Genomic DNA, 23,232 nt, shown 5'->3' with positions numbered 1-23,232 from the left:
TGGTGATGTGGAAGTTTAGGTGATTTTATCTGGACCACATACAGCTCTGAATGTTTCCCTGGTTGCTGCTGATAGATTTATAGTGTACTAACCACTGGCAAGATCCTGTGGTACAAACAGAAATCGCCTGACTTAATCTCTTCCAGCTCTCAAGAAGCTCACAGTCTAGTTGACAAGACATACATGTAGAGTAATAATTATGATATAAAACAGAATGTAATAGAGTAATAGTAGAAATGTGCTAAAGTATCAAAAAGAAGAAGGGAGTAATTGCAGAGGGTGTGGGGCTAGAAAGGGAGCTAGAAGGTGAAAACTACTAGAGGAAGGACAAGATTTCAACCAACAGACATGGTAGAAATGCATTTGAAGCAAATGAGCATCTCTATTTGGATGCTTTTTTCCTGCTCCAAACTTAGCATGTGTAAAGCCAAATATTTTCCATGATCTCAGATCTTTCTCATAATTTCCTTGTTTGTGATCACACTCCCAATATTCAGACTATAAGCCTTGCAACTGCTTTTGTTTCTCTGTCCCTCTAAAATAACAACAACCACAATAACTATCATTTATTGATTAATTGCAGTGAGCCAGACGCTGTGCTAAACATTTTACATACATTATGTAACTGGTATGACCTGCCTCACAAAACTCAAAAGTGAAAATGCAGTTCATCTCTTATTTCTTAGATTTGAATTAAAACCAACCCAAGTTCCTATATGCTATATTTAGCAGAAAGATCAATATCAACCTTTCCCATGGAAAGTCTGAAATATAGGCATTTCCCTTTCCCCTGTATTGTCTGGAAGCGTCAAAACATTTGTTTATTCCAAACAGAAGGTATATCTGATTCCCATTTCTAAGCAGGGAGGAATCTTGGTGACTCCCAGCCTGCTGTTAGTGTTGTTCTCTGTTGCCAGTTAGTACAGATGTCAAATCCCTCCATTGTTCGGGGGGGTAGTCCCCACACAGCAAAATTTCACTGGCTGATTTTTTGGCAAAGGCCGGTGAGGTCCTTTCAAATGAGGATGATTCCATGGACAAGTTTACTCTCTCATTGCTCCAATTCACCCAGAATGTCCCTCTTTGTATACTTTTTGTTACCAATCCCTTCAGGCATATAACACAATCCATTCTTTTATAAGGCCCTGCTGTCACAAAGGAGTTGTGCCTAGCTGAGTTTGGGTATCCTCTCATTGCTGAGACCACAATCAGTGTCTCTTTATGAGAATCCCCCAAGAATTAAGCAGGTTTTTTTTTTTTGTTTGTTTGTTTTGTACCATGCAAATGCGAAAGACCTCATTTTGTGTCCCTTCTAGAAAGTCTTGGTTTGTTTAAGCCAATTATTTCTCCATAGTAACCAGGAATGGAGGGATCTAGAGTGTGGTATTTATTCTTTCTTTTTTTTTTTTTTTTTAAATATATCTTTATTGATTTCAGAGAGAGGAAAGGAGATGGAGAGAGAGATATAGAAACATCAATGATGAGAGTCATTGGTTGGCTGCAGCCTGCAACCTGGGCACGTGCCCTGATCGGGAATCGAACCCTGATCACCTGGATCCTAGGTCGACGCTCAACCGCTGAGCCACGCCTGGCTGGGCCAGTATCTATTCTTGACTCTCAAAGTATTTTACTAAACTCTAACCACTAAACAAATCTTCCTGCCTTTTTTTAAAAAATATGTCTTTATTTCAGAGAGAGGAAGTGAGAGAGAGAGAGAGATAGAAACATCAGTGATGAGAGAGTCATTGATCAGCTGCCTCCTGTACACCCCCTACTGGGGATTGAGCCCGCCAGGCATGTGCCCTGATGAGGAGTCAAACCTCAATCTCCTGGATCATAGGTCGATGCTCAACTGCTGAGCCATGCTGGCCGGGCCCTGCTTTTTTATATTTACATAAAAATTAAACTGCTTCAGTGACCCTTTTCAGGACAAAGGTCAGTTTCTCTCTTAAAAAACATTATCACTTACAGTTCTTAAACATTGTTGTGCATAAGATCTCTTGGGCTATTGCTAAGATTACATATTACTGGACTCCCAATTCCAGAGATTCTGATGGATAAGATTTGATATGAGGCCTAGAAATTGGCATATTTTAACAAATGCCTGGCGATTCTGAAGCAGATGGTCTGCAGACAACCTTTGGGAATTACTGAATAGATTCTCGCACACTCCTCTATGTACTCAGAATTACTTGTCCTTGACCTCCCTCCTCCTCTCCCTCCCATCAGGCCTTCCTCCTGCCTTTGCACATGCACATTTGTATATCTGGACACTATCCTCTCATATCTTCTCCGTGTGGGGGGTAGGGGTGGAAGGGTGGGAGTAGGGGTGGGGGAGTAGTATCCTCATTATTCTGCCAAACTTCTCTTCATCCTTTAAAATTATATTCAGATGTTACCATCTCTGCGATTCTCTTAGGTAGAAAAAAAGAGACTCCTTTCTTGTATACTTCTTAGATATTGTAAGTAATGCTCTATATTGTGTTTGTTTATATTAGATTGTAAATTTCTTGGGGACGGGGACAATATAGTGTGGGAGATAAATGACAGCAGGCTATTAAATATTTTGGGAACTAGAATAGAGACTAGAGTAAGTGATGTTTAATTTGAGACCTGAAGTTTGAATAATAATTAGCCAGATTAAGAGGTATAAGGAAAGTATCTCAAGTAGAGAGAATAGTGCATGGGAAGTCCTAAAGATAAGAGGGTGACACATTTGGGACTGAAAGAAATTTAATAAAGTTAGAGAGTTTTGCTAGGGTCAGATTAAATAGAGCCTTATAAGAGTCTTAAGCTAATTAGAAAGCTAACTCTGCAGTTTAGAGAAAGAATTAGGGTAAGAATGGAGGCAAAGAGAGTGGGTTTTGAAAAACTATAAACAGAAAATAATGTTGATCTGGGTAGTGGAACCCATGAAAAAAAGTGGTTAGATTCTAGACATATACAGAAAGTAGTCAACATAACTTGGTGATTGACTAGGTTTTGGGAGGATTGTGGTTGAAGCAACAGTTAAAGACAAGGATGACTACCAGGCTTCTGGCCTTATGGTGGTATCATTACCAAGGAAAGGGGGCTGGAGAAGAGGGCAGAATGTATTTGGATGGTTGAGGGCAGGTGTTGGGTGGGAAAGATGTTGAATTCATTCTTCAATGTGTTGAATTTGAAATGTCTGTGAGACATCCAAGTGTAGATAACAAGTAGAGTTTTGAAGAACTTTGATGTTGAGAATTGGGAGAGTAAGATCTGAAAAAAAAACATAATAAGAATGCTTGACAGTGTTGTGGGCCCAAATAAAATCCGTGAACCTAAATTTTCAATAGCTCCAGTCAACCTAATTATGTATTTTTCATTCGATAGTGTGTCAGCCTGGTTACAAGTATAGAGAAGGTAGAAAGTAGTTCTAGGATTAACATTTTGCCAGTTGTCAAAGATAGTTGAGTAACAGACTTAGGATATTAAGAGAGTAATTAAAATAATCATCCAAGGAATCTAAGCTGGATGATAATGATAATTTAATATGTTATTTATTAAGTGATTGCTGTGTACCAGGCACCTAGGAGATGAGTGAAGAATAGGTAGAGAAAATTAATGGACTAGTTAATGGACTGGAAATCCTAGTGAGGTGGAAGAACAGCTATAATGGGATAAGTGACTGATCACCCAAGAAGGAAAGGAGTTAGAAGAGAGTGGAGCAGTTTGGGAAGATAAGTTCTAAAGATTGGCCAAGGGAGTGTGTAACTTGAAATGAAGTGTAGGATAAGAACCCTGGAAATATGAAAGTTAAAGAATTTAGAGGCAGGTTTTCAGTTTGCTTATCCACATGGATGCTGAAGACAGCCACATAATGGCACTGACTTGTAGTAGAATGGAAGGTTGTGGGTCATTATCAATTTTTTCAGTGGATGAAGTGGAGAGACCAATCCTTGGAATAATACCAACAGTTTTCTGTGTGACTTTGGGTAAGTTGCTCTAAAATGAGAACAGCAGTACCTATTTCATATCTATTAGGATGGAATTGTCAGGAAGTAAATAAAAACTGTGGTTTGTCAGTTTTAAATGGTATCCTTTGCCCTGGCCAGTGTGGCTCAGATGGTTGAATGTTGTCCCATGCACCAAAAGGTTGCTGGTTCGATTCCTGGTCAGGGCACATACCCAAGTTGCAAGTTTGATCCCTAGTCAGTGTGCATACAGGAAGCAACCGATTGATGTTTCTCTTTCTCCCTCTCCCTTCCTTGCTCTCTAAAATCAATAAAAACATTTTAAAAATGGTATCCTTTGAATCTTACTATTACCTCTACCATAAATGATGATATTATCTTACTTTATACTTTCTCTCTTTTTCCTTTCAGAACTTATATAATATATACCATTTAAGTCCTAATTTTTCAAATTATGGAAACTTTTTCTTTTTTTTACTTAGATGAAATTCACACAACACAATTAACCATTTTAAAGTGTACAGTTTAGTGACATTTGATGCATTCACAATGTTGTGCAACCACCACCTTTCTCTTGTTTCAGAACTTTTTCATTATCTCAGAAGAATGCACAGTACCCATTAAGTTGTCTAAAACTGCTAGAAACTTCTAATCTGCTTTCTGTCTATAGATTTGTTTATTCTGGATATTTCATATAAATAGAATTATATGATGTGGCCTTTTGTGACCTGCTTCTTTCTCTTAATGTTTTCAAGCTTCATTCAGGTTCTAGCATTATACTTTTTTGTGGCTGAATAGTATGTATTCAGTTGTATGGATATACCACAATTTGTTTATTCATTCATCAGTGGTGGACATTGGGTGGTTTCTACCTTTTTGCTTTGATGAATAATGCTGTTATAAACATTTGTATACAAGTGTCTGGGTGGACATATGTTTTCATTTTTCTTGGGTATATACCTAGGAGTGGAATTGCTCAGTCATATGGTAATTCTGCATTCAGCTTTTTAAGGAACTGCCAAATTGTTTTCTAAAGCAGCTGAGCCATTTTTCATTTTGACATTTCTGCCAGCAATGCACAAGGGTTTTTATATCTCCACATCCCTCTCAACACTTGTTAATTTCCTTTGTTTTGATTATAACCATCTTGGGGGTGTGAAGTGGTATCTCACTGTGGTTTGGATTTACATTTTCTTAATGATTGATGAAATATCTTTTCATGAGCTTGTTGGCCATTTGTAGCAGCTTTTCTTTGGTAGTCTAAAAGTTATTATATCATTCATTTAGATTTCAACATAATTTATAGGGAAAATGAAAAATATTGTTTTGAAAAAAATGATAAACTTGAAATAGATTTATTACAAAGATACATGTGATTTTTCAATATAAACAAATATTTAGCTCTGTTTGTGTTCTGCACTTCTATGTGGGTGTCTTGTGTGATATACCTGTTATAAATAACTGAAAGCAAGATTTAACTCATGTATATGGGTATGTATGTTCTTTTATGTTTAAATCCTTGATTTAACTTGGTTACCTTAATACATTTTGTTAGGAAGGTTTTAAAAGGCTATATCTAGTCAAACTTATGTGGCCAGTTGTCTTGAGTCTCATCACTCCACACCTGCCTCTTGCTCCACCTGAAAGCCTCTGGCCCAGTGATCCCTGGTCTCTGAGTGGTGCTGCTCTTTTTTTGTGGATTTCATGCTAACCTGGTGATAGGAATGGCTGTGGCAGCTCTGCTGTGGGAGAGGTCTGAGGCCTGTGCTGTTGCCCAAGATTTGGGGCCTGCAGTCTGGTCTGGTTGGAGACTTGGGGGCAGGAAAGGAATGCTGTTGAACTTGAATTTCCCTGTACAAAGGCAAGGAATAAAGGAAAGGAGTTGCTGCCCCCCCCCCAAAGGCTATATGTTCAGCCTCTTATTTATATAGATGTTGTGCCAATATGTAAAATTACTTTCACCTATAAATCATAAATTTGACAATGGTATAGCATTCATGCCTTACAGAGCATAGTCACTCTGCAAAGATTTATGCTAAATGGTATATTCAATTAATCACATTTATTATTAAGCCTGATATAATAGTATTAGTTTTCAGTTGGTGCTTATAGATTATCGTGTTTGTAGCAATTACATATTTTGAAGAGTTTATTTTCCTTTGTCACACCCTTAAGCATCTGTGATCTTGTGGTGTGTTGATACAAATTGAAGGGACAAAAATTAGTATAAATATAGTATAAATATTATAGGACAAGCACTATAAATATTATTTTAAAAGTGTCTACTTGGTGTATTATAAAAGGGTTCAATGTCTACCTTTGCGAAACGAATGGCGGCTGAACATTAGCTATATCCAAGGGAGGCTATCACTGTATGTAGCTTTGTCTATTCCTTTTAGAGAAACTTAATGATGCTCTAGGATAAGCAGTTAGCAAAGCTTTGGATCTCACAAAAGCCTGAATACATCTTTGATTGGTTATATTTTAAAGGAAATAGCCCACAGCATGGTGCCAGACAAGTGTAGAGCCCAACCAATTTGATCCTTAAGCAGGGAGAAGAATTCTATTCATCGTTAAGAGGTTAGATGGTAAAATGTTGTAATTATTTCAGCATAGATTGGTTTAAACCTTTTTTTTTTTTTTTTTTTCAATAAAACTTCTCTTTAAATTGTGAGGCAAGAAGACAGTTTTCATTTTGATGACCTTCCTGCATTGTGTTTTTCTTCAAGTCTTCCCACCCTATCCTGTGCCCTACTCTGTTTAGTGTTCAGATCTGAATCATAATGTGCATCTGGAGGGATCCTGAATCATGTGACTGACTAAAGTGTCTCTTGTCATTTATTTACATTCTTTGAATATCTAATTTTCACATAGTATTTGGTTATATCCTGAAGAAACTTGCTCTTGCTCCTGATTGTTTAAGAGGTGGGTGCATATGCAAAATTATTTTTTCTCTTTTTTGTCTATACACAATTTTTTTTTTTTTTTTTGATTTTTAATTACAAAATGGAACAGAGTGACAGCCACATTGGGTCTTGACAGGGATCCTTTTACTTGAAGGACCACTCCTGTAATGAGTGATTTTTATTCAAGTGAATATTCATATATTTCTGTGTCTTAGGTTTCCCTAATTTGTATGAAATGACAGCCTGCAGACCATTTTATTTGATTGCAGTCCCTTTACCTTAATTATCTTTTATGTCTATTTAAGCTGTGGACTTGCCATATCCATCTTGACCCTCCCCCACATCTCTCTGTTTGTATTTTCTTTCATTGTAATTTTCCTCTTTTCTCTTCTGTGGGCATTCACAGATTGTTTTTAGAGTTCATTAAAAAGGGAGTGTGTTGTCTGGGTAGAAAATTACATTTGCATGCTTGAGAGAGGCCTAAGGGTTTTTGTGGGGTTTGGCAAATATCTTGGCTTTTTTATTCTTTTGGGAGGGAGGAATGAGAAAAGGGGGCAATAAGAAAGAGTTTTTGGGAAAGGAGAAAAGTAAGAATTGTTGAAGGTGATTTCTTCTGGCCCCACATTTTTCTTTTCGTATTATATACATCTGATTTTCTTTTCTTTTTTTCCTGCATGTATAAACCACTTGACTAACAATGGAACAGATTAGAGGCTTTTCTTAGAACTGTTTTTGAATGCACAGAGTTCTGCAAAGCAGAAACCTTTCCTGTAATGGTAATTGTACATTTACTAGTGAAGCTGTCAAGCTGAAACATACACACACACACACATATAAAATCTTTTTTCTTTTCCCTTTTTGTGGTAATTGGAGGGGTTTTATGTACAAAAATTGTTTCTTGAATTAATGTGACATTTCATCTAAACTGGTATCTACATAGAAGTTTAGTCATGTTTGAATTAGGATTTCCTACTTTCAAAATTTAGGTTTTTTTAAATGACTCTCCTAATTTTATTTTTTAATTATTTGTTTTATTAAAGTATAGTTGGCATACAATATTGTATTAGTTACAGATGTACCACATAGCGATTTGACATTTATGTACCTTACAATGTGATCACCACAATAAGTCTAGTACTGTAATCACCTGTCACCGTGAGAAGTTATTATTTACTGTATTCCCTATGCTGTACACTACATTCTCTGGCTTATTTATTTTATAACTAGAAGTTTGTACCTTTTATTCCCCTTCACCTCTTTCACTCATTCCCCCACCCACCTTCACTCTGGCAACCATCGGTTTGTTCAACTATCTATGAGTCTGTTTTTGTTTTGTTTGCTTATTAGTATTTCTTTTAAGGTTCCACATAAGTGAAATTATATGGTGTTTGTCTTTCTCTGTAAGAATAAAATTTTATTCTTTTTTATGGCTGAGTAGTATTCTGTTGCATATATGTACCACATCATCTTTATCCATTTCTCTGTCAATGGTCTCTTAGGCTGATTTCATATCTTGGTTATTGTAAATAATGCTGCAGTGAACATAGAGGTGCATATATCTTTTTGAATTAGTGTTTTAGATTTCTTCAGATAAATACCCAGATGTGGAATTTCTGGGCCATGTGGTAGTTCTATTTTTAATTTTTTTAGGAATTTCCATGCTGTTTTCCATGATGGTTGCACCAATGTACAATACTCCTGACAGTGCATGAGGGTTCCCTTTTCTCTACATCCTTGCCAACACTTGTTATTTTTTTGACTGTGATAATAGCTATTCTGACAGGTGTGATGTGGTATCTCATTGTGGTTTTGATTTGCATTTCCCTGATGATTAGTGATGTTGAGCATTTTCCCATACGTCTGTTGGCCATCTGTCTGTCTTCCTTGGAGAAATGTCTACTTAGGTCCTCTTCCAGTTTTTTAAACAATATTTTTTTTTGTATTTTTAATCCTCTCCTGAGGATATTTTTTCCATTGATTTTCAGAGAGAGTGAAAAGGAGGATGCGAGGGGGAGAGAGAGAGAAACATCTGATCGGTTGCTTCCCACACTCGCGAGATTGAAACTGCTGGGCACGAGCTCTTTTCTTTTCTTTTTTTAAATAATATATCTTTATTGATTTCAGAGAGAGGAAGGGAGAGGGAGAAAGAGAGAGAAACATCGATGATGAGAGAGTCATTGATCAGCTGCCTCCTACATGCCCCCAACTGGGAATCAAGCCTGCAACCTGGGCATGTGCCCTGACCGGGAATCGAACCCCAATCTCCTGGATCCTAGGTCGACATTCAACCGCTGAGCCATGCCTGGCTGGGCGTTGTTTTTATTCTAATACTATCTAATGTTTTGGTTACTATAACTTTGTAATATACAAAGGGATAGGCAAATGTAGGTTTACATTTGTATGAGAAACAGTGTATTCTTGTATTATTGTTCGTTTATTAATTATTGTATTTTTTGTCTTATTTTTATTATTTCATATCCTTACTTCTGATTTATCTTTTAGGTAATGATGGCTGATAATGTAACCTATTTTTGCCCATCCCTTTAGTTTGTAATCAGGAACTCTAATGTCTCCAGCTTTGTTCTTCTTTCTCAGAATGCTTTGGCTATTCAGGATCTTTTGTGGTTCCTTACAAATTTTGAGATTATTCTGTGAAAAATACAATTGGAATTTTAATAAGGATTACACTGAATCTTTGGGTAATGTGGACTTTTAACAGTATTAATTATAATCCATGAGCATGGGGTATCTTTCCCTTCATATGTGTCATCTCCAATTTCTTTACCAATGTCTTATAGTTTCATTGTACAGATCTTTCTCCTCGGTTAAATTTATTTCTAGATATTTTAGTCTTTTTGATGCAACTCTAAATGGGATTGTGTTATTAATTTCTTTTTCTGATAGTTCTTTATTAGTATATAGAAATGAAACTGATTTATGTATTTTGATTTTGTATCCTGCAACTTTACTGAATTGGTTTATTTGTTTTAACAGGATTTCCTATATATAATGTCATCATACCATCTGCAAATAGAGACAGTTTTACATCTTCCTTTCTGATTTGGATACCTTTTATTTCTTTTTCTTGCCTAATTGCTCTGACTTGGACTTCCAGTACTTTGTTGAGTAAGAGTTGCAAGAGTGGGCATATTTGCCTTGTTCTTGATCTTAGAGGAAAAGCTTTCAGTTTTTCTGTGGAATATAATGTTAGCTGTGGGCTTGTCATATATAGCCTTTATTGTATTGGGATATGTTCCTTGTTTATCCACTGTGTTGAAAATTTTTATTATGAACAGATGTTGAATTTTGTCACATGGGTATTTTACATCTATTGAAATGATCATATGATTTTTATTCTTCATTTGGTTAGTGTGGTGTATCACACTGATTGATTTGCAGATGCTAAACCATCCTTGAGTCTCTAGAATAAATTCCACTTTATCATGGTATCTGATCCTTTTCATGTGTTGTTGAATTCTGTTAGTTAATGTTTTGTTGAGGATTTTTACATCTTGTGTTCATCAGAAATATTGATCTGTAATATTCAGACTTAGGATGTTAAGGTAGTTTCCTTCTATTCCTAGTTTGTTGAGTGTTTTTTAGCATGAAATATCTTTTCTTATCTCTCTTACTTTCAGTTTGTGTGTGTCTTTTGATCTGAAATGGGTCTCTCATAGACAACACATGTATGAGTCTTGTTTTCTTATCTGTTCAGCTACCCAATGTCTTTTGATTGGAGCATTTAATCTATTTGCATTTCAAGTGATTATTGATAGGTACGTAGTTATTGCCATTTTATTATTTGTATTTGTATTTAAAACTTCTAGAAGTTACATATGAGAAAATCTAGGTGACCTTGAGATTGGCAATGAGTTTTTAGGTATAAAATCAAAAGCACAATCTGTGAAAGAAAAAAACTGATAAGGTAGACTTCCTTCAATTAAAATCTTCTCTGAAAGACACTGGAAAGAAATAAAAGAAAATGAAAAGAAAAGCCTGCAACTGAGGTATGTGCCCTGGCCAGAATCAAACTCTTCAGTCTGCGGGCTGACACTCTAACCACTGAGCCAAATCGTCTAGGGCAACACCTATTCTTCATTAAACACACACACACTCAGAAAAGTAAGATAGATCATGACTTTTATAAACAAATTTAAACTCAATTTAAAGGAGAGAAAAATAAATCTTACTACACAGAGCATGAGAACCCATAAATGCGTAATTCATGATTTAGACATTCTAAAGTTGTTCATGGAGTCCTTACAAAGAAGTATAAATGAGGAGGAACATTTCCTTTAACAATTTTGTTCCCTGCCTTTGGGGTTAGAGCTGCAAAGAAGTTAAAAGCCATATAAGAACAGTGGGCATAAGGAGATGCTGTCCAATTGATGGAACTGTACAGTAAGAATGTAATTTGATTCAGAAGAGTTGCTGATGCTAGAGCTTTTTCCTATGAAGAACTGCTCCTCGGATCCAGTGAATAATGTGAATGCATTTAGAATCCTGAGTGAAGGCTTAATGAGAATGTCTTCTATTTGATTGGTGTTCGTATGGAATCAGGTTACTGTAGAATGTGGAAAAATGATTTTGCTGCAGTTTTTAAACAAAATGAAAAGCATTGTCCTAATTGAATTTATTTTGACATTCTTGTTGCCCTACACAGGTCAAATTGCAAGATCAAACAAAAGAATAAAGTTGGAGGGTAATATGAGGCCTTAACCGAAATGCTGTAAATGTAAATGCTGTTCATTCTTACTAACATATGAAACCTTTAAATAAAGAATGTTATATGGGATATGTATTTATCTCCATATTAAAAAGACTGTGTTAGAAATAAAATGCCATGGAATTTAGGAAAGATGAGGATTAAGATCACCTGAAAATTAGTCTTTTGATTACTATAGGAATTTGATTACAACATGGGAAATATAGTCAATAATATTGTAATAATTATGTATGGTGCCAGTTGGGTACTGGAAATATCAGAGGGAACACTTTGTAAAGTATATGATCGTCTAACCACTATGCTGGACATCTGAAACTAATACAAAATAATAATGAATGTAAATGGTAATTGAAAAAAAATTAATTAAAAAGAGAATAGCAAAAAAATAATCTGATTACAATTCATAGGACATTTATGCATAGGCATTCTTTTTTAGATCATTTGAGGTTAGGCTCTTCTTAAAATTAGAGTGTCTTTTCCCCTACTGATGTAGGCTACGGAATGGAATAGGGTAATTTCTGAAATCATTTTACCATTATATGTTGCTCTTTCTCTGTTCAAATCAATAATCCATATGGTAATTACTAGCTTATAACATTCATTTTGACATCATGTGTACCTTGTATATGTGCACATTGTTTATGCAGAAAACTGCCTAAAGAATGTGGTATTTTCCCCCCAACCTATGTTCAAATTGGTAAACTGAAGCGCAGGTATCTGATCTGCAGTTCTAGAATAGATTGGTTATCCATCAATATATAAGAGAACTTGTTCTCTAAGTCCTAATGGCCCACAGAGTAATTGGTGGGGGGATGAAATGCTATTTTTAAAGTGCTTGTTTTATGCATGTTAGGTTTTAAAATGAATTTTCAAGACAAATTCTTCCCATTTTATTTTTTCTACATAAAGTGTTTCTAAAATAACAAAAGAAAAATAACTCAGTCTTTTAAACTATATTCCTACTTCCCTTATAGAGATCCAAGTTAAAGAATACTAGAAAACTAGGTAATGCAAGGGCATCTCTGTAAGTGAATGCATGGGCTAGGGAAGCCTCATTGTTCTTTAACTGGTTGCTGGCACAGATGGAGAGTGGAGACCATTGCTTGCAGAAGCTGATGCTTGAGAAGGGCCAGAGGTTAATAAAAGGAAAACCTCTTGATTTGCTAGAGGAGTCTGGGAGGGGAGCAGATGGCCACAAGAAGGGCCCTCCAGCTTACTCAGCTGCTCCGAGAAGCTTAGGGTGACCTCTCTAATAAAAACAAACCAAGTAGCTCCCAGGGAAATGGGGCAGCATCATTTGTATTCCCAAATAACAATACTGTTCCTCACTGTAGTCTCTCTCACGCACACTCAGTGTTGTGGGCACCATCTGCTTCTTGTGAACTTATGTAGGTGCTGGCCCTGGCCAGTTTGGATTGTTATTGAATGATATCTCTGGGAAATGTGTTCTTTACGAATTACTTTCACATGAGTCTGATAGGCATATAAGTATTATTATGTCTTTTTGCACAATTAAGAAACTGAGGCAAAGAGGAATTGAGGGATACTGGAATTAGAATTCAAGCACCCTGATTCCTGAGTTTGTTTGTTTTTAATCCTTACCCGAGGATATTTTCTCCATTGATTTTCAGAGAGAGTGAAAGGAGGAGGAGGAGGAGGAGGAGGAGAGAGAGAGAGAGGGAAGCATCAATGTGATATGAGAGAGACGCATCAATTGGTTGCCTCCTGCACAAGCCCCGACCGGGCCTGCAACCAAGGTATGTGCCCTTGACTGGAATCGAACCTGAGACCCTTCAGTCCACAGACTGACGCTGTAACCCCTGAGCAAAACTGGATAGGGCTGATTCCGAAGTTCTTTATATCAGAGTATGAGTCCACAGAGCTACTTCAATGCTCTTGTCTAGGAGTAGTCATCCAGCTTTTGAATAAGGATTTCTGGAGAGGAAATTAGTTATTTTGAGGATGTCACTCTCACTGTTACACCTTTGTGTGGCTACCCTTTTGCTAGGTGACAGAAAGGAGAAAGAGTTACTGCTGCTATACTGTTACCGCCTTCCAGGAGACAGGAATTAAGTGAGAAAGTCTAATTTACATGATGCAGTATCATCAAAACCAAATGTATTCAAGAGGAAAGCATACTCATTCAAAGGAGTTGCCTAGCTTATATATAGTGTGTACACACACTCTTAAACTGACTATAAGAGAAATAATTCTTTCTATAAACCAGAGCTTTCCTTCCCCTGCCTTTGGCTGAAATTACATTCATTTTCATGCATTAGCACCTGCTCATGGGTCTGGTGAATCAAAAGAGCAATGAGCAAAGTGGTTTTAATTGTCCAAGCTTTAGGAGAGCCTTTCTTGCACTCAGAAACACAAAAGACTGAATAGTGTCAGAGGGCTGTACTGAGAAGTGCTTTCCTTTAGAACTCTTCAGCAGATGATTCACTCACTGTGCTGAGACATTGTCTTGTACAGATGAGTTCATGAGCCCATCTTCATTCCAACTGTGAGAGCAACACAAAGCAGTCAGGTTCAGTTGCCTTGAACAATTGCCCAGGAAACTAGGCAAACATCAGAGTTTACAGACTTGTCATTAATGCATTTTTGTAGAATTGCACTTGCTAATTACTTTTTAAAATGTTTTTGAGTTCCTTAATAATTTTTTTAAAAATATGTTTTTATTGATTTTAGAAAGAGGAAGGAAGAAGGAGAGAGAGATAGAAATATTAATGATGAGAGAGAATCATCGAACGTCTGCCTCCTGCACACCCCCGACTGGTGACTGAGCCCTCAACCCAGGCATGTGCCCTGACCAGGAATCAAACTTCAACCTCCAAGTTCATAGGTCAATGCTCAACCGCTGAGCCACACCGGCCGGTGTGCTAATTACTTTTCTAAAGTTTTGTATACATAATTAAACTGCATAGTCATATTCAATATATTGCAATAGTTAAGAACGAAGGCTCTGGAGCCAGACTACTTGTGTTCATATCCCAATTCTAACTTTTTACAGACTGTGGGATTTTATTTTATTATTATTATTTTAAATCATTTTTCAATTACAGTTGACATACAATATTATATTAGTTTCAGGTGTACACCCCAGTGATCAGACATTTTATAACTTCCTTAATGATCATCCCGATAAATCTCACACTGACACCATATATAGTTATTAGAATATTATTGACTGTGTTCCTTATGCTGTACTTTACATCGCGTGACTATTCTGTAACATCCAATTTGTACTTCTTAATTCCTTCACCTTTTCACCATTCCCCCAACACCCCTCCCATCTGGCAACCATCAAAATGTTCTCTGTAGCCCAGCTGGGCGTGGCTCAGCGGTTTATCTTTAACCTTTGCTGTTTTAATTATGATGTGTCTTCATGTAGGCCTCTTTGGGTTCATCTTGTTTGGGACTCTCTGTGCTTCCTGGACTTAAATGTCTGTTTCCTTTGCCAGGTTAGGGAAGGTTTCCATGATTATTTTTTATAATAAGTTTTCTACTCCTTGTTCTCTCTCTTCTCTTTCTGGTATCCCCATGATGTGAATGTTGGTATGCTTGAAGTTGTCCCACAGGCTCCTTAAACTGTCCTGATTTTTTTGTGGATTCCTTTTTTCTTTTTTTCTTTTTTTTAAATATATCTTTATTGATTTCAGCGAGAGGAAAGGAGAGGGAGAGAGAGAGCTAGAAACATCAATGATGAGAGAATCATTGATCGGCTGCAGCCCGGAACCCGGGCATGTGCCCTGACCGGGAATCGAACCCTGATCGCCTGGATCCTAGGTCAACGCTTAACCGCTGAGCCACGCCTGGCCGGGCCCTTTTTTCTTTTTGCTGTTCGTATTGTGTGTTTTTTGCTTCCTTATCTTCAAATCTCTGATTTGATTCTCTGTTTCATCTACTCTACTATTGATTCCCTGTAATGTATTCTTCATTTCAATTATTGTATTCTTTGTTTTTGACTGGTTCTTTTTATGTTTTCTAACTTCATTTTTATGTTTTCTCTTTCTTTGTTGAAGTTCTCACTGAGATCATTGAGTATCCTTATAACCGATGTTTTGAACTCTGCATCTGTTAGATTGCTTGTCTCCATTTTGTTTAGTTCTTTTTCTGGAGTTTTGTTCTGTTCTTTCATTTGGGATATATTTCTTTGTCTCCTCATTTTTGCAGCCTCCCTGTGTTTGTTTTTATGTATTAAGTAGAGCTGCTCTGTCTTCTGGGCTTTTTTAGTAGATGTTCTGTAGGGTCCAGTGGCATAGCCTCCCCAATCATCCAAGCTGGGCACTTCGGCCCCACCCCCCTGCCCTTGTGTGGGCTGTGTACACCCTCCCATTGTAGTTGAGCCTTGATTACTGTTAGAACGTCAATGGGAGGGATTTATCCCCAGGTCGATCAGCTACAAGGACTGGTTTCAGCCACTGACCACCAAGGAGGATCAGCTGTTCAGGGGCCCACCCCATAGAGCAGAATTTACTTCAACGGGCCCTGGTGCCTGCTGAGTCCCCCTTTGAGTGTATTATTTGTGGAGGTGGTTGGATGGTGCTTCGATGAGGTCTGAAGCTGTCCATGGGGTGTGCTGGCTCTGGGGCCTACCCAAGGTGCAAATCAGGGTCCGCTGCCACCTGTGTTCTACCCAGGGCCACCTGGAATGAGGTACAAAGCGATCTGCAGATGGCTTCCACTTGTGCTGGGGTTGGAGGTGTCCAGGAGTGGCCAAGCTGCAAACCAAAGCTGGCTGCTCCTAGTGCCAGGCCTAGGGCCACTTAGCAAGAGGTACAGGGCATGCTGAGGCCAGATGTTGCTTGTTTGAGAGATTTTTAGGAAAGTCTGAAGCATGAGCAAGATAGACCATTGGTATAGAAAAGCCACTGGCAACAGCTTGGGTGGGCCCACAAGTTGGGTAGAACAGGGTCTCAGGGAGTCAGGCCCTGGGGTGGGAGGGACAGTGTGAGCCAAGTTGATGGATACTTAGATATGGTGCCAGTTCCTGGCTCTTATGTTGAGGTGGGGGGTCTCAGAGAAGGAACAATGGCCTTTGCCAGCACTTTTGTTTGGCAGAAAGTTGTCCCCCACCCCACCAGTTCTCGCCTTGATGCCATGCAGTTCAGTTCCTCCATATATGTATCTGATTCCTTTCAAACTGCTGCCCCAGCGCTGGAGCTCAGAGGGAATGAGTCCTAGTAAGTCCACGTACAGGCCCTTTAAGGGGAACTCCCTGGGACTCCAGCAGCCTCTCCATCTTACTCAGTCACAACCCACCTTGGTTTTTACAGCCAGGAGTTATGAGGACTTCTCTTCCTGGCCCTGGAACCCTGGGGCTGGGAGCCTGGTATGGGGCTGGGAACCCTCACTCCTCAGAGGGGACCTCCACAGCTGAGTTATCCCTCCCAGTTTTTATCTGTCACATGTGGGTATGGGACCAGCACTGTTCTGCATCTCTGCCCCTCCTATCAGTCTCAATGTGGCTCTTTAAATCCCTCATCTTAGAACTTCCATTTAGCTCAATCTCAGGCAGTTCTGAATGACGGTTCTCTAGTTTAATTGTAATTTTGATGTGGTTTGTGGGAAGATTCAAGCACCACATTTTCCTGTGCCACCATCTTGACCAGAAGTCCAGGCTGTGGGATTTTAGACAAGTTCCTTTTCCTTTCTGAGCCTCAGTTTCCTCATCTGAAAAAGGGAGATAATAAATAAATCTATTTTATAGGGTTGTTGTGAGGATTTAATTAGTTAATGTATAGACAGTACTTAGAACACTGTCTGGCACGTAAGTATCTAGTAATAGCTCATATTTTATATTTTTAAAAATGGGTTGAAAATTGGCAGAAGCATAACAGCTGTCCATTTCAGACATAAATATGATTTATGGAAAATGATCTTGGTGCTTCACTATTATTAGCTTGTGTTACTGTATTCACCATCCCAGTAAAATTATTTAATTATTGGCTGATTTCATTTTAATCACAAAACCAAGAATTTTATAAATATGCTTAATTCTCTGTGAATCGTGGATAGGAATATATAAAGATTTAGTTTAGTGTTCACTTATTCATTCATCCATAAATAGACTTATTATGCCCTTACAGTGTGCCTGAGATCAGACTATAGGAATGAAGAAGGACATAGCCCCTGCTTTCAAGTAGTTCACTAGCCAAATGGAAAAGACAAACATAAAAACTGTTATTACACTGATATCAAGTGCTGTAAGAAAGATATGACTGATACACACAAAAAGACAGAGCAAGAGAGCTCAGGAAGAAGCATTTAATTCTCCAGAGATCAGGGGAGACTTTCAAGAGTAGGTATCATTTGAGTAAAAAATTATGAGAATTAGATGAGAAGAGTGGCAACTTCATATGCAAAGACATAGAGGCTGAAAAAACATAGCATAGTCAAGAATCTGCAAGTGGTTTAGTGTGTTGAGAAGTGAAGAGATAGAAGTCAACTTTATCCTGTAATCAGTGAGAAACCATTTGGAAGATTTTATGCAATTTAGTTCAGCAAACATTTTTCTAAATGTTTATTCTATGCCAGACTCCATAAGGTACTAAGAATATAAAATGAATAGGTCACAATTTAGTAGGAATGATGATTTTATTTTTCTTTTAGAAAGATTATTCTGCTCATATTATGGAAGATGGGTAGAGGGAGTAAGATTTGAAGGCAGGAAGATTCATTAATCCAGGTAGAAGGTTATTATGATCTTGATCTGAGACAGTGTTAGGGAAGTTGCAGCTAGAATGGAGAGATGTTTAGGAGGTAGAATCAGATTTATTGACCTCTTCAATATGAAGCAGAGGGAGAAGCTAGGATGAATCCCAAAGCCACAGCTCCTGCTTGTCTCTCTAGCCTCATTGCATGCCACTTGACTCCTTTCTGTTGGCTCTCTAGTTGCTGGTCTTTCTGTTCTTTGAACATTCCTTGTTTCTCTTGGCCTTAGCACCTCTGCATAAGTGCCCCTCCTTCAGCCCACTTTATCACTATTTTGCCATTACCCATCTTTTCACTTAATTCTTATTTATTCTATAAAATTCTCAAAATGTTATTTCCTCTAGCAGCTCGTACCTTACCACCCCTGGCCCTAAAACATGTCTGGCCTTTCCTACTATATACTATCCTGTCATTCTGTATTTCTTCTTCATAGGACTTAATCACAATTTGAAATAATCATTACCTGTGGACTTAGTTATTTTCCCAGTTAGAATATAAATGCCATAAAGTTGGAGATTATTTGGTCTTTTCATGGATGTATCCTTCGGACCTAACATATAGTAGATTTTATTTAATTATTAGTTGAGTGAATGATTTAACCTTGATTTAAGATTTCTTGTTTTAAAAAGAGAAAGATTAACATCTTTATGTGTTTTGGCTCTTTGAATTTCTGATAGTCCCTAAGGGAAAGAATTTGACCAAGGAGACCACATATTGCATATTCTCTGCCATTTGTCCCTATTAGGATTCCTTTTTTCCATCAGTTTGGTAGTTGAGTATCTTAGTATCTGACTATGTAAACAAAAGATTAAAATTGAGTTAGTACGATTTAGCAATGTCCTTTTAAAAAAATTTTTTTAGGAAACAATAACAAGCATCACTCTAATTTTCTAAGTTAGGAAAATAAGGTTGGTGTGTTGGAAGCATTATAATGGTAAGAAAATGTGATTGTTAGGAGCTTAGACTGTGAAGTCAGACTGCCAAGTTTCAAAACTTAGCTCTGCCACTTAATGGCTATGTAAACTTAGGCAAGTTAATTTTTAAGCCTCAAGATTTTTTACCTACAAAAAAATGGGGACAATAATAGTGTTACTGAACTCAAGGGGTTTACCACTTGGGGTGTTCTATTCAGAACGAGATACGGTTGTCATTAGGTAGTTTTATTTACTTGTGGAAAGTAAAGGAGACAGGAAATTTACATTCAAAGCTATGTCTCCTTGAAGGAAGGCTTAGCCAATTGCTTATATATACTATTTGGTCAATTATAGGGTGATTTCTTCTTTGCATTTGGCTACATTTATCTGGTTGGGCTCCTGTCAAGGTCATCCTGTTTACAGCTGCATCTGCAAAATACTGTGCTACATTTTAACATTTAGCAAGAATAGTACTTAGTAAGAACCACCCAGATCTTGAGACTTGTCCTATCTAACAATTCTTCCCTGAGATTTTTTACTCGTCATTCTTTTTTCTCTTTTTTATATTTTTATTGGTTTTAGAGAGAGAGGGAGAGGGAGAGAGAGAGAAACGTCCATAAGAAACATCAGAATCCATCAGCTGCCTCCTGCATGCCGCATGCTGGGGATTGAGCCCAAAACCTGGGCGTATGCCCTGATGGGAATCTAACCAGTGACCTACTGGTACATGGGTTGACTCAACCACTGAGCAACACCAGCTGGGCTTTAAGCCTCATTCTTGAGGGAATGGAGATAAGGATCATATTTCTGTAATGCTTCCTGCTGAACATGGATGAAGTACTTCTGAGTTAACAGAGTGAAAGTCTCTGGCTGCCTGACTTAGGAAAGTCTTGGGTTCCCCTAGGTTCTGGGATTCCACAGAACATAAAGAGAACTCTAACAGGAGACATGTGCCATAAAAGGTGAATCAGAAGCAGGGGGGAAATCAAGGAAACTGAGTGCTGCCACTCATAAACTCACACTCTGGTAGGGATCTAATGAGCAAGATGGACCAGAGTGACAGCCTCCCTAAAGACAAAGAGTTCTAAGCCTCTTAGAATTGATGCCAGCAAGGGAGAGAAGGGGGAAGGTGCACCTTCTTCCCATATGATTCAGAACACCAAGCTATGATTTTTATTCAGGAATCACTGAGCTTCTCGGTCTACCCAGGACTTTAAAGGACAGGTAGGATCTGGGCAGGAAGTGACTATATAGAAACGACGAGCACAATGGATGAAGCACATTAAACCCAGAGGGGGAAGTGATACTAGATATGACACTTATGCACAATATCCAGTCAGTGACCCATGGTTTCTCAAGCAGTGATGTCGCCCAGTGAAGAGCTGCACCTCATAAGGCATTTTGGCGTGGGGAGAGAGGATAGCTCTGGAGGAAGTCCTGACACAGCCCTCTGCATCTGCTCTCTTGGGACAGTGAACCACAGATAAACCCCCTGTGATGGCAGGAGGCATTCCCAGGGAATACAAACTGTGTGTGTGTGCGTGCACACACATAGGGGAAGGGGAAGGCCAAACGTGAGGACATGCTATTCAGGCCCATACAGCATGAGGTTCTCTATGATCAGACATCCTGTTAGACACCATCCCTAGTTAGCCAGCTACCTAGCTGCAGTTCAGAGACTAAGTAAAGCCATTCTGAACATCAGGATAGAGGGAGAAAGCACCTTTCACTTGCAATCTCTGTTCCTCAAACCCACTGCCCAATAGGTGCTGGGACGAGCCTTGAGATGAGTTGATAGAACTCAAAATTTACTACAGAGGTTTTTAACTTATTTGGGTTTCCTTATTAACCTTTTTGAGACTTGCGATGAAAGCTATAAACTACCTCCCTAGAAAAAATGTGCATATATATGTACAAACAAAAGTTTTCTTATTCACGAGGACTCCAGGGAAAAGACTCTTTCTAGATTGTGTGTTCCTGAAGAGCAACACCTATGTTGCATTGACCTATCTTTGGCAGGGCCTACCATATATATAGGAGATACTCTGCAAATAGTATCTGAACTGATTAAAACGCAAGATGAAAATCTTCAAGTTTCTTACTACAGAATCTCTAAACACACTTTCTTTGTTTCCTTAGGCTTCCATCTCAGTGGCACAGTGACCGAGCCAGCTACTACTTCTGAACCAGCAATGACTTACAAAGTTGCAATCAGTTTTGATCGATGCAAAATTACTTCAGTGACATGTGGCTGTGGCAACAAGGACATATTCTACTGTGCTCATGTGGTAGCACTCTCACTCTACAGGATCCGTAAACCAGACCAAGTAAAATTGCGTCTTCCTATCTCAGAAACCCTTTTCCAGATGAATAGGGACCAGCTACAAAAGTTTATTCAATATTTAATCACAGCACACCACACTGAAGTTCTTCCTACTGCACAGAAACTGGCAGATGAGATTCTGTCCTCCAACTCAGAAATCAACCAAGTGAATGGTAATTATACAATATTTTCGTTGCTAAAAATCTACTTTGTTGCTCTATTGCATGTTTAGAGGTTGGGATATTTTTGAAGTTATAATTGGTTAACCTTTATCAGTTTAGTTGGGAATATATGAAAAATGAAAATTTCATTGTAAGAAAAAAGTAACAGGTCTTTAAGAGAAGTAATAAAGTGCTCAGAAGAGTGTTACTCTTTTATATGCACATGAGCATAAGATGGACACACTTTTACAGGTGGCAATGAGGTATATGACTAATTCAGAAAGGAGGTAAAAAAGAGTCCCTCCTGCCAAGTGAACTAAACAGTATATGAACCTTGGCCAGTGTTAGCCTCTTTGTGTACTTATTTTATGGTTTCCATTTCTCATTGTTGCCCTGACTCTAGAGCTGAGGCAGTACTGACAATGAGAAGTGTTTTTAGCCATAGAACAGGCTGAGAAGAGGGGGAGGGAAATAAAGGGAAAAGCAAAACTAAAGTCATAAGGAAATGTTGACTTCTGGGGACACTAAGTTTCTAGCTGGAACATAGCATAAGTACAGGGAAAACAGTACTAGAAATGAAAGATAGGGCCTGTGCATAAAGGCCCTTGAATGCCAAACTACAGCATCTGGACTTAGTCAGAATCTGAATCACCACTGAAGACTTTTGAGCAGGGAATACTTGTACTCTAAAGCTTATTTGAACTCATAGAAAGACAAAAAGAAGAAAAACATAAATGTCACCCTCCTAAGAAAATTAAAGTCACTATTTCATGTTTGTGTATTTCCTTCAAGGCTTTTTTGCATTAGGATGGTATGTGTTGATCTTGGAAGTGGATACAACTGAAATTTGAGTGAACAAGAAACTAGCATTAGATCTCTTACATTTATTCTGGACCACACAATTGAAAAAGCCCAGATTAAAGCAGAATACCCATTTGGAAATTTTTCATTTTTTAAATTTTTTTATTTAAGTATAGTTGATAGCCCGACTGGTGTGATTCAGTGGATTGAGCATCATCCGGTGCACCAAGAGGTCACCAGTTCGATTCCTGGTTAGGGTACATGCCCATGTTGTGGGCTCGATCCCCAGTAGGGGGCATGCAGGAGGTAACCAGTCAGTGATTCTCTCTCATTAATGTTTCTTTCTCCCCCTCCCTTCCTCTCTCTCTCTCAAAAAAAAAAAAAAAATCAACAAAAACATATTTAAATATAGTTGGTATACAATATTATTTTGATTATATTAATTTTATATGTACAGTATAGGGGTTTGACATTTTTTGTACTTTACAGTGTGATTACCCCACTAATTCTAGGAATCATCAGTCACCATGCAAACTTATCACAATGTTATTGACTATATTCCCTTTCACCTTTTAAATTTATCCCTCTATCCCCTCCCCTCTGACAACCATCCCTTTGGTCTCTGTTTCTGTTAGTTTGTTTTTGTTGTATTTTGTTAGTTTGTTTTTAGATTTCACATATCAGTGAAACCATAGAGTATTTGGCCTTCTCTGTCTGACCTATTTCACTTAGCATAATACCCTCTA

The 23,232-nt window shown here is 38.0% G+C and overlaps 1 protein-coding gene across 1 annotated transcript in view; it reads left to right on the top strand.

The window, feature by feature from the left end:
• Nucleotides 1-23,232, top strand: part of ZSWIM5 (zinc finger SWIM-type containing 5) — a gene marked incomplete at its 5' end in the record, with an annotated part of 69,145 nt that overhangs the window by 17,314 nt on the left and 28,599 nt on the right. Inside the window, one exon of the mRNA XM_081145627.1 lies at nucleotides 21,341-21,697. Within this exon, the coding sequence (XP_081001753.1) occupies nucleotides 21,341-21,697 (357 nt within the window). The remainder of the gene's footprint in view (nucleotides 1-21,340; nucleotides 21,698-23,232) is intronic.

This window comes from Miniopterus schreibersii (genome assembly GCF_964146895.1).
Source record: "Miniopterus schreibersii genome assembly, chromosome: 8".
Taxonomy (NCBI): domain Eukaryota; kingdom Metazoa; phylum Chordata; class Mammalia; order Chiroptera; family Miniopteridae; genus Miniopterus; species Miniopterus schreibersii.
The sequence above is the reverse complement of the archived record's forward strand: the minus strand, read 5'-3'. Positions and strand labels throughout refer to the sequence as shown.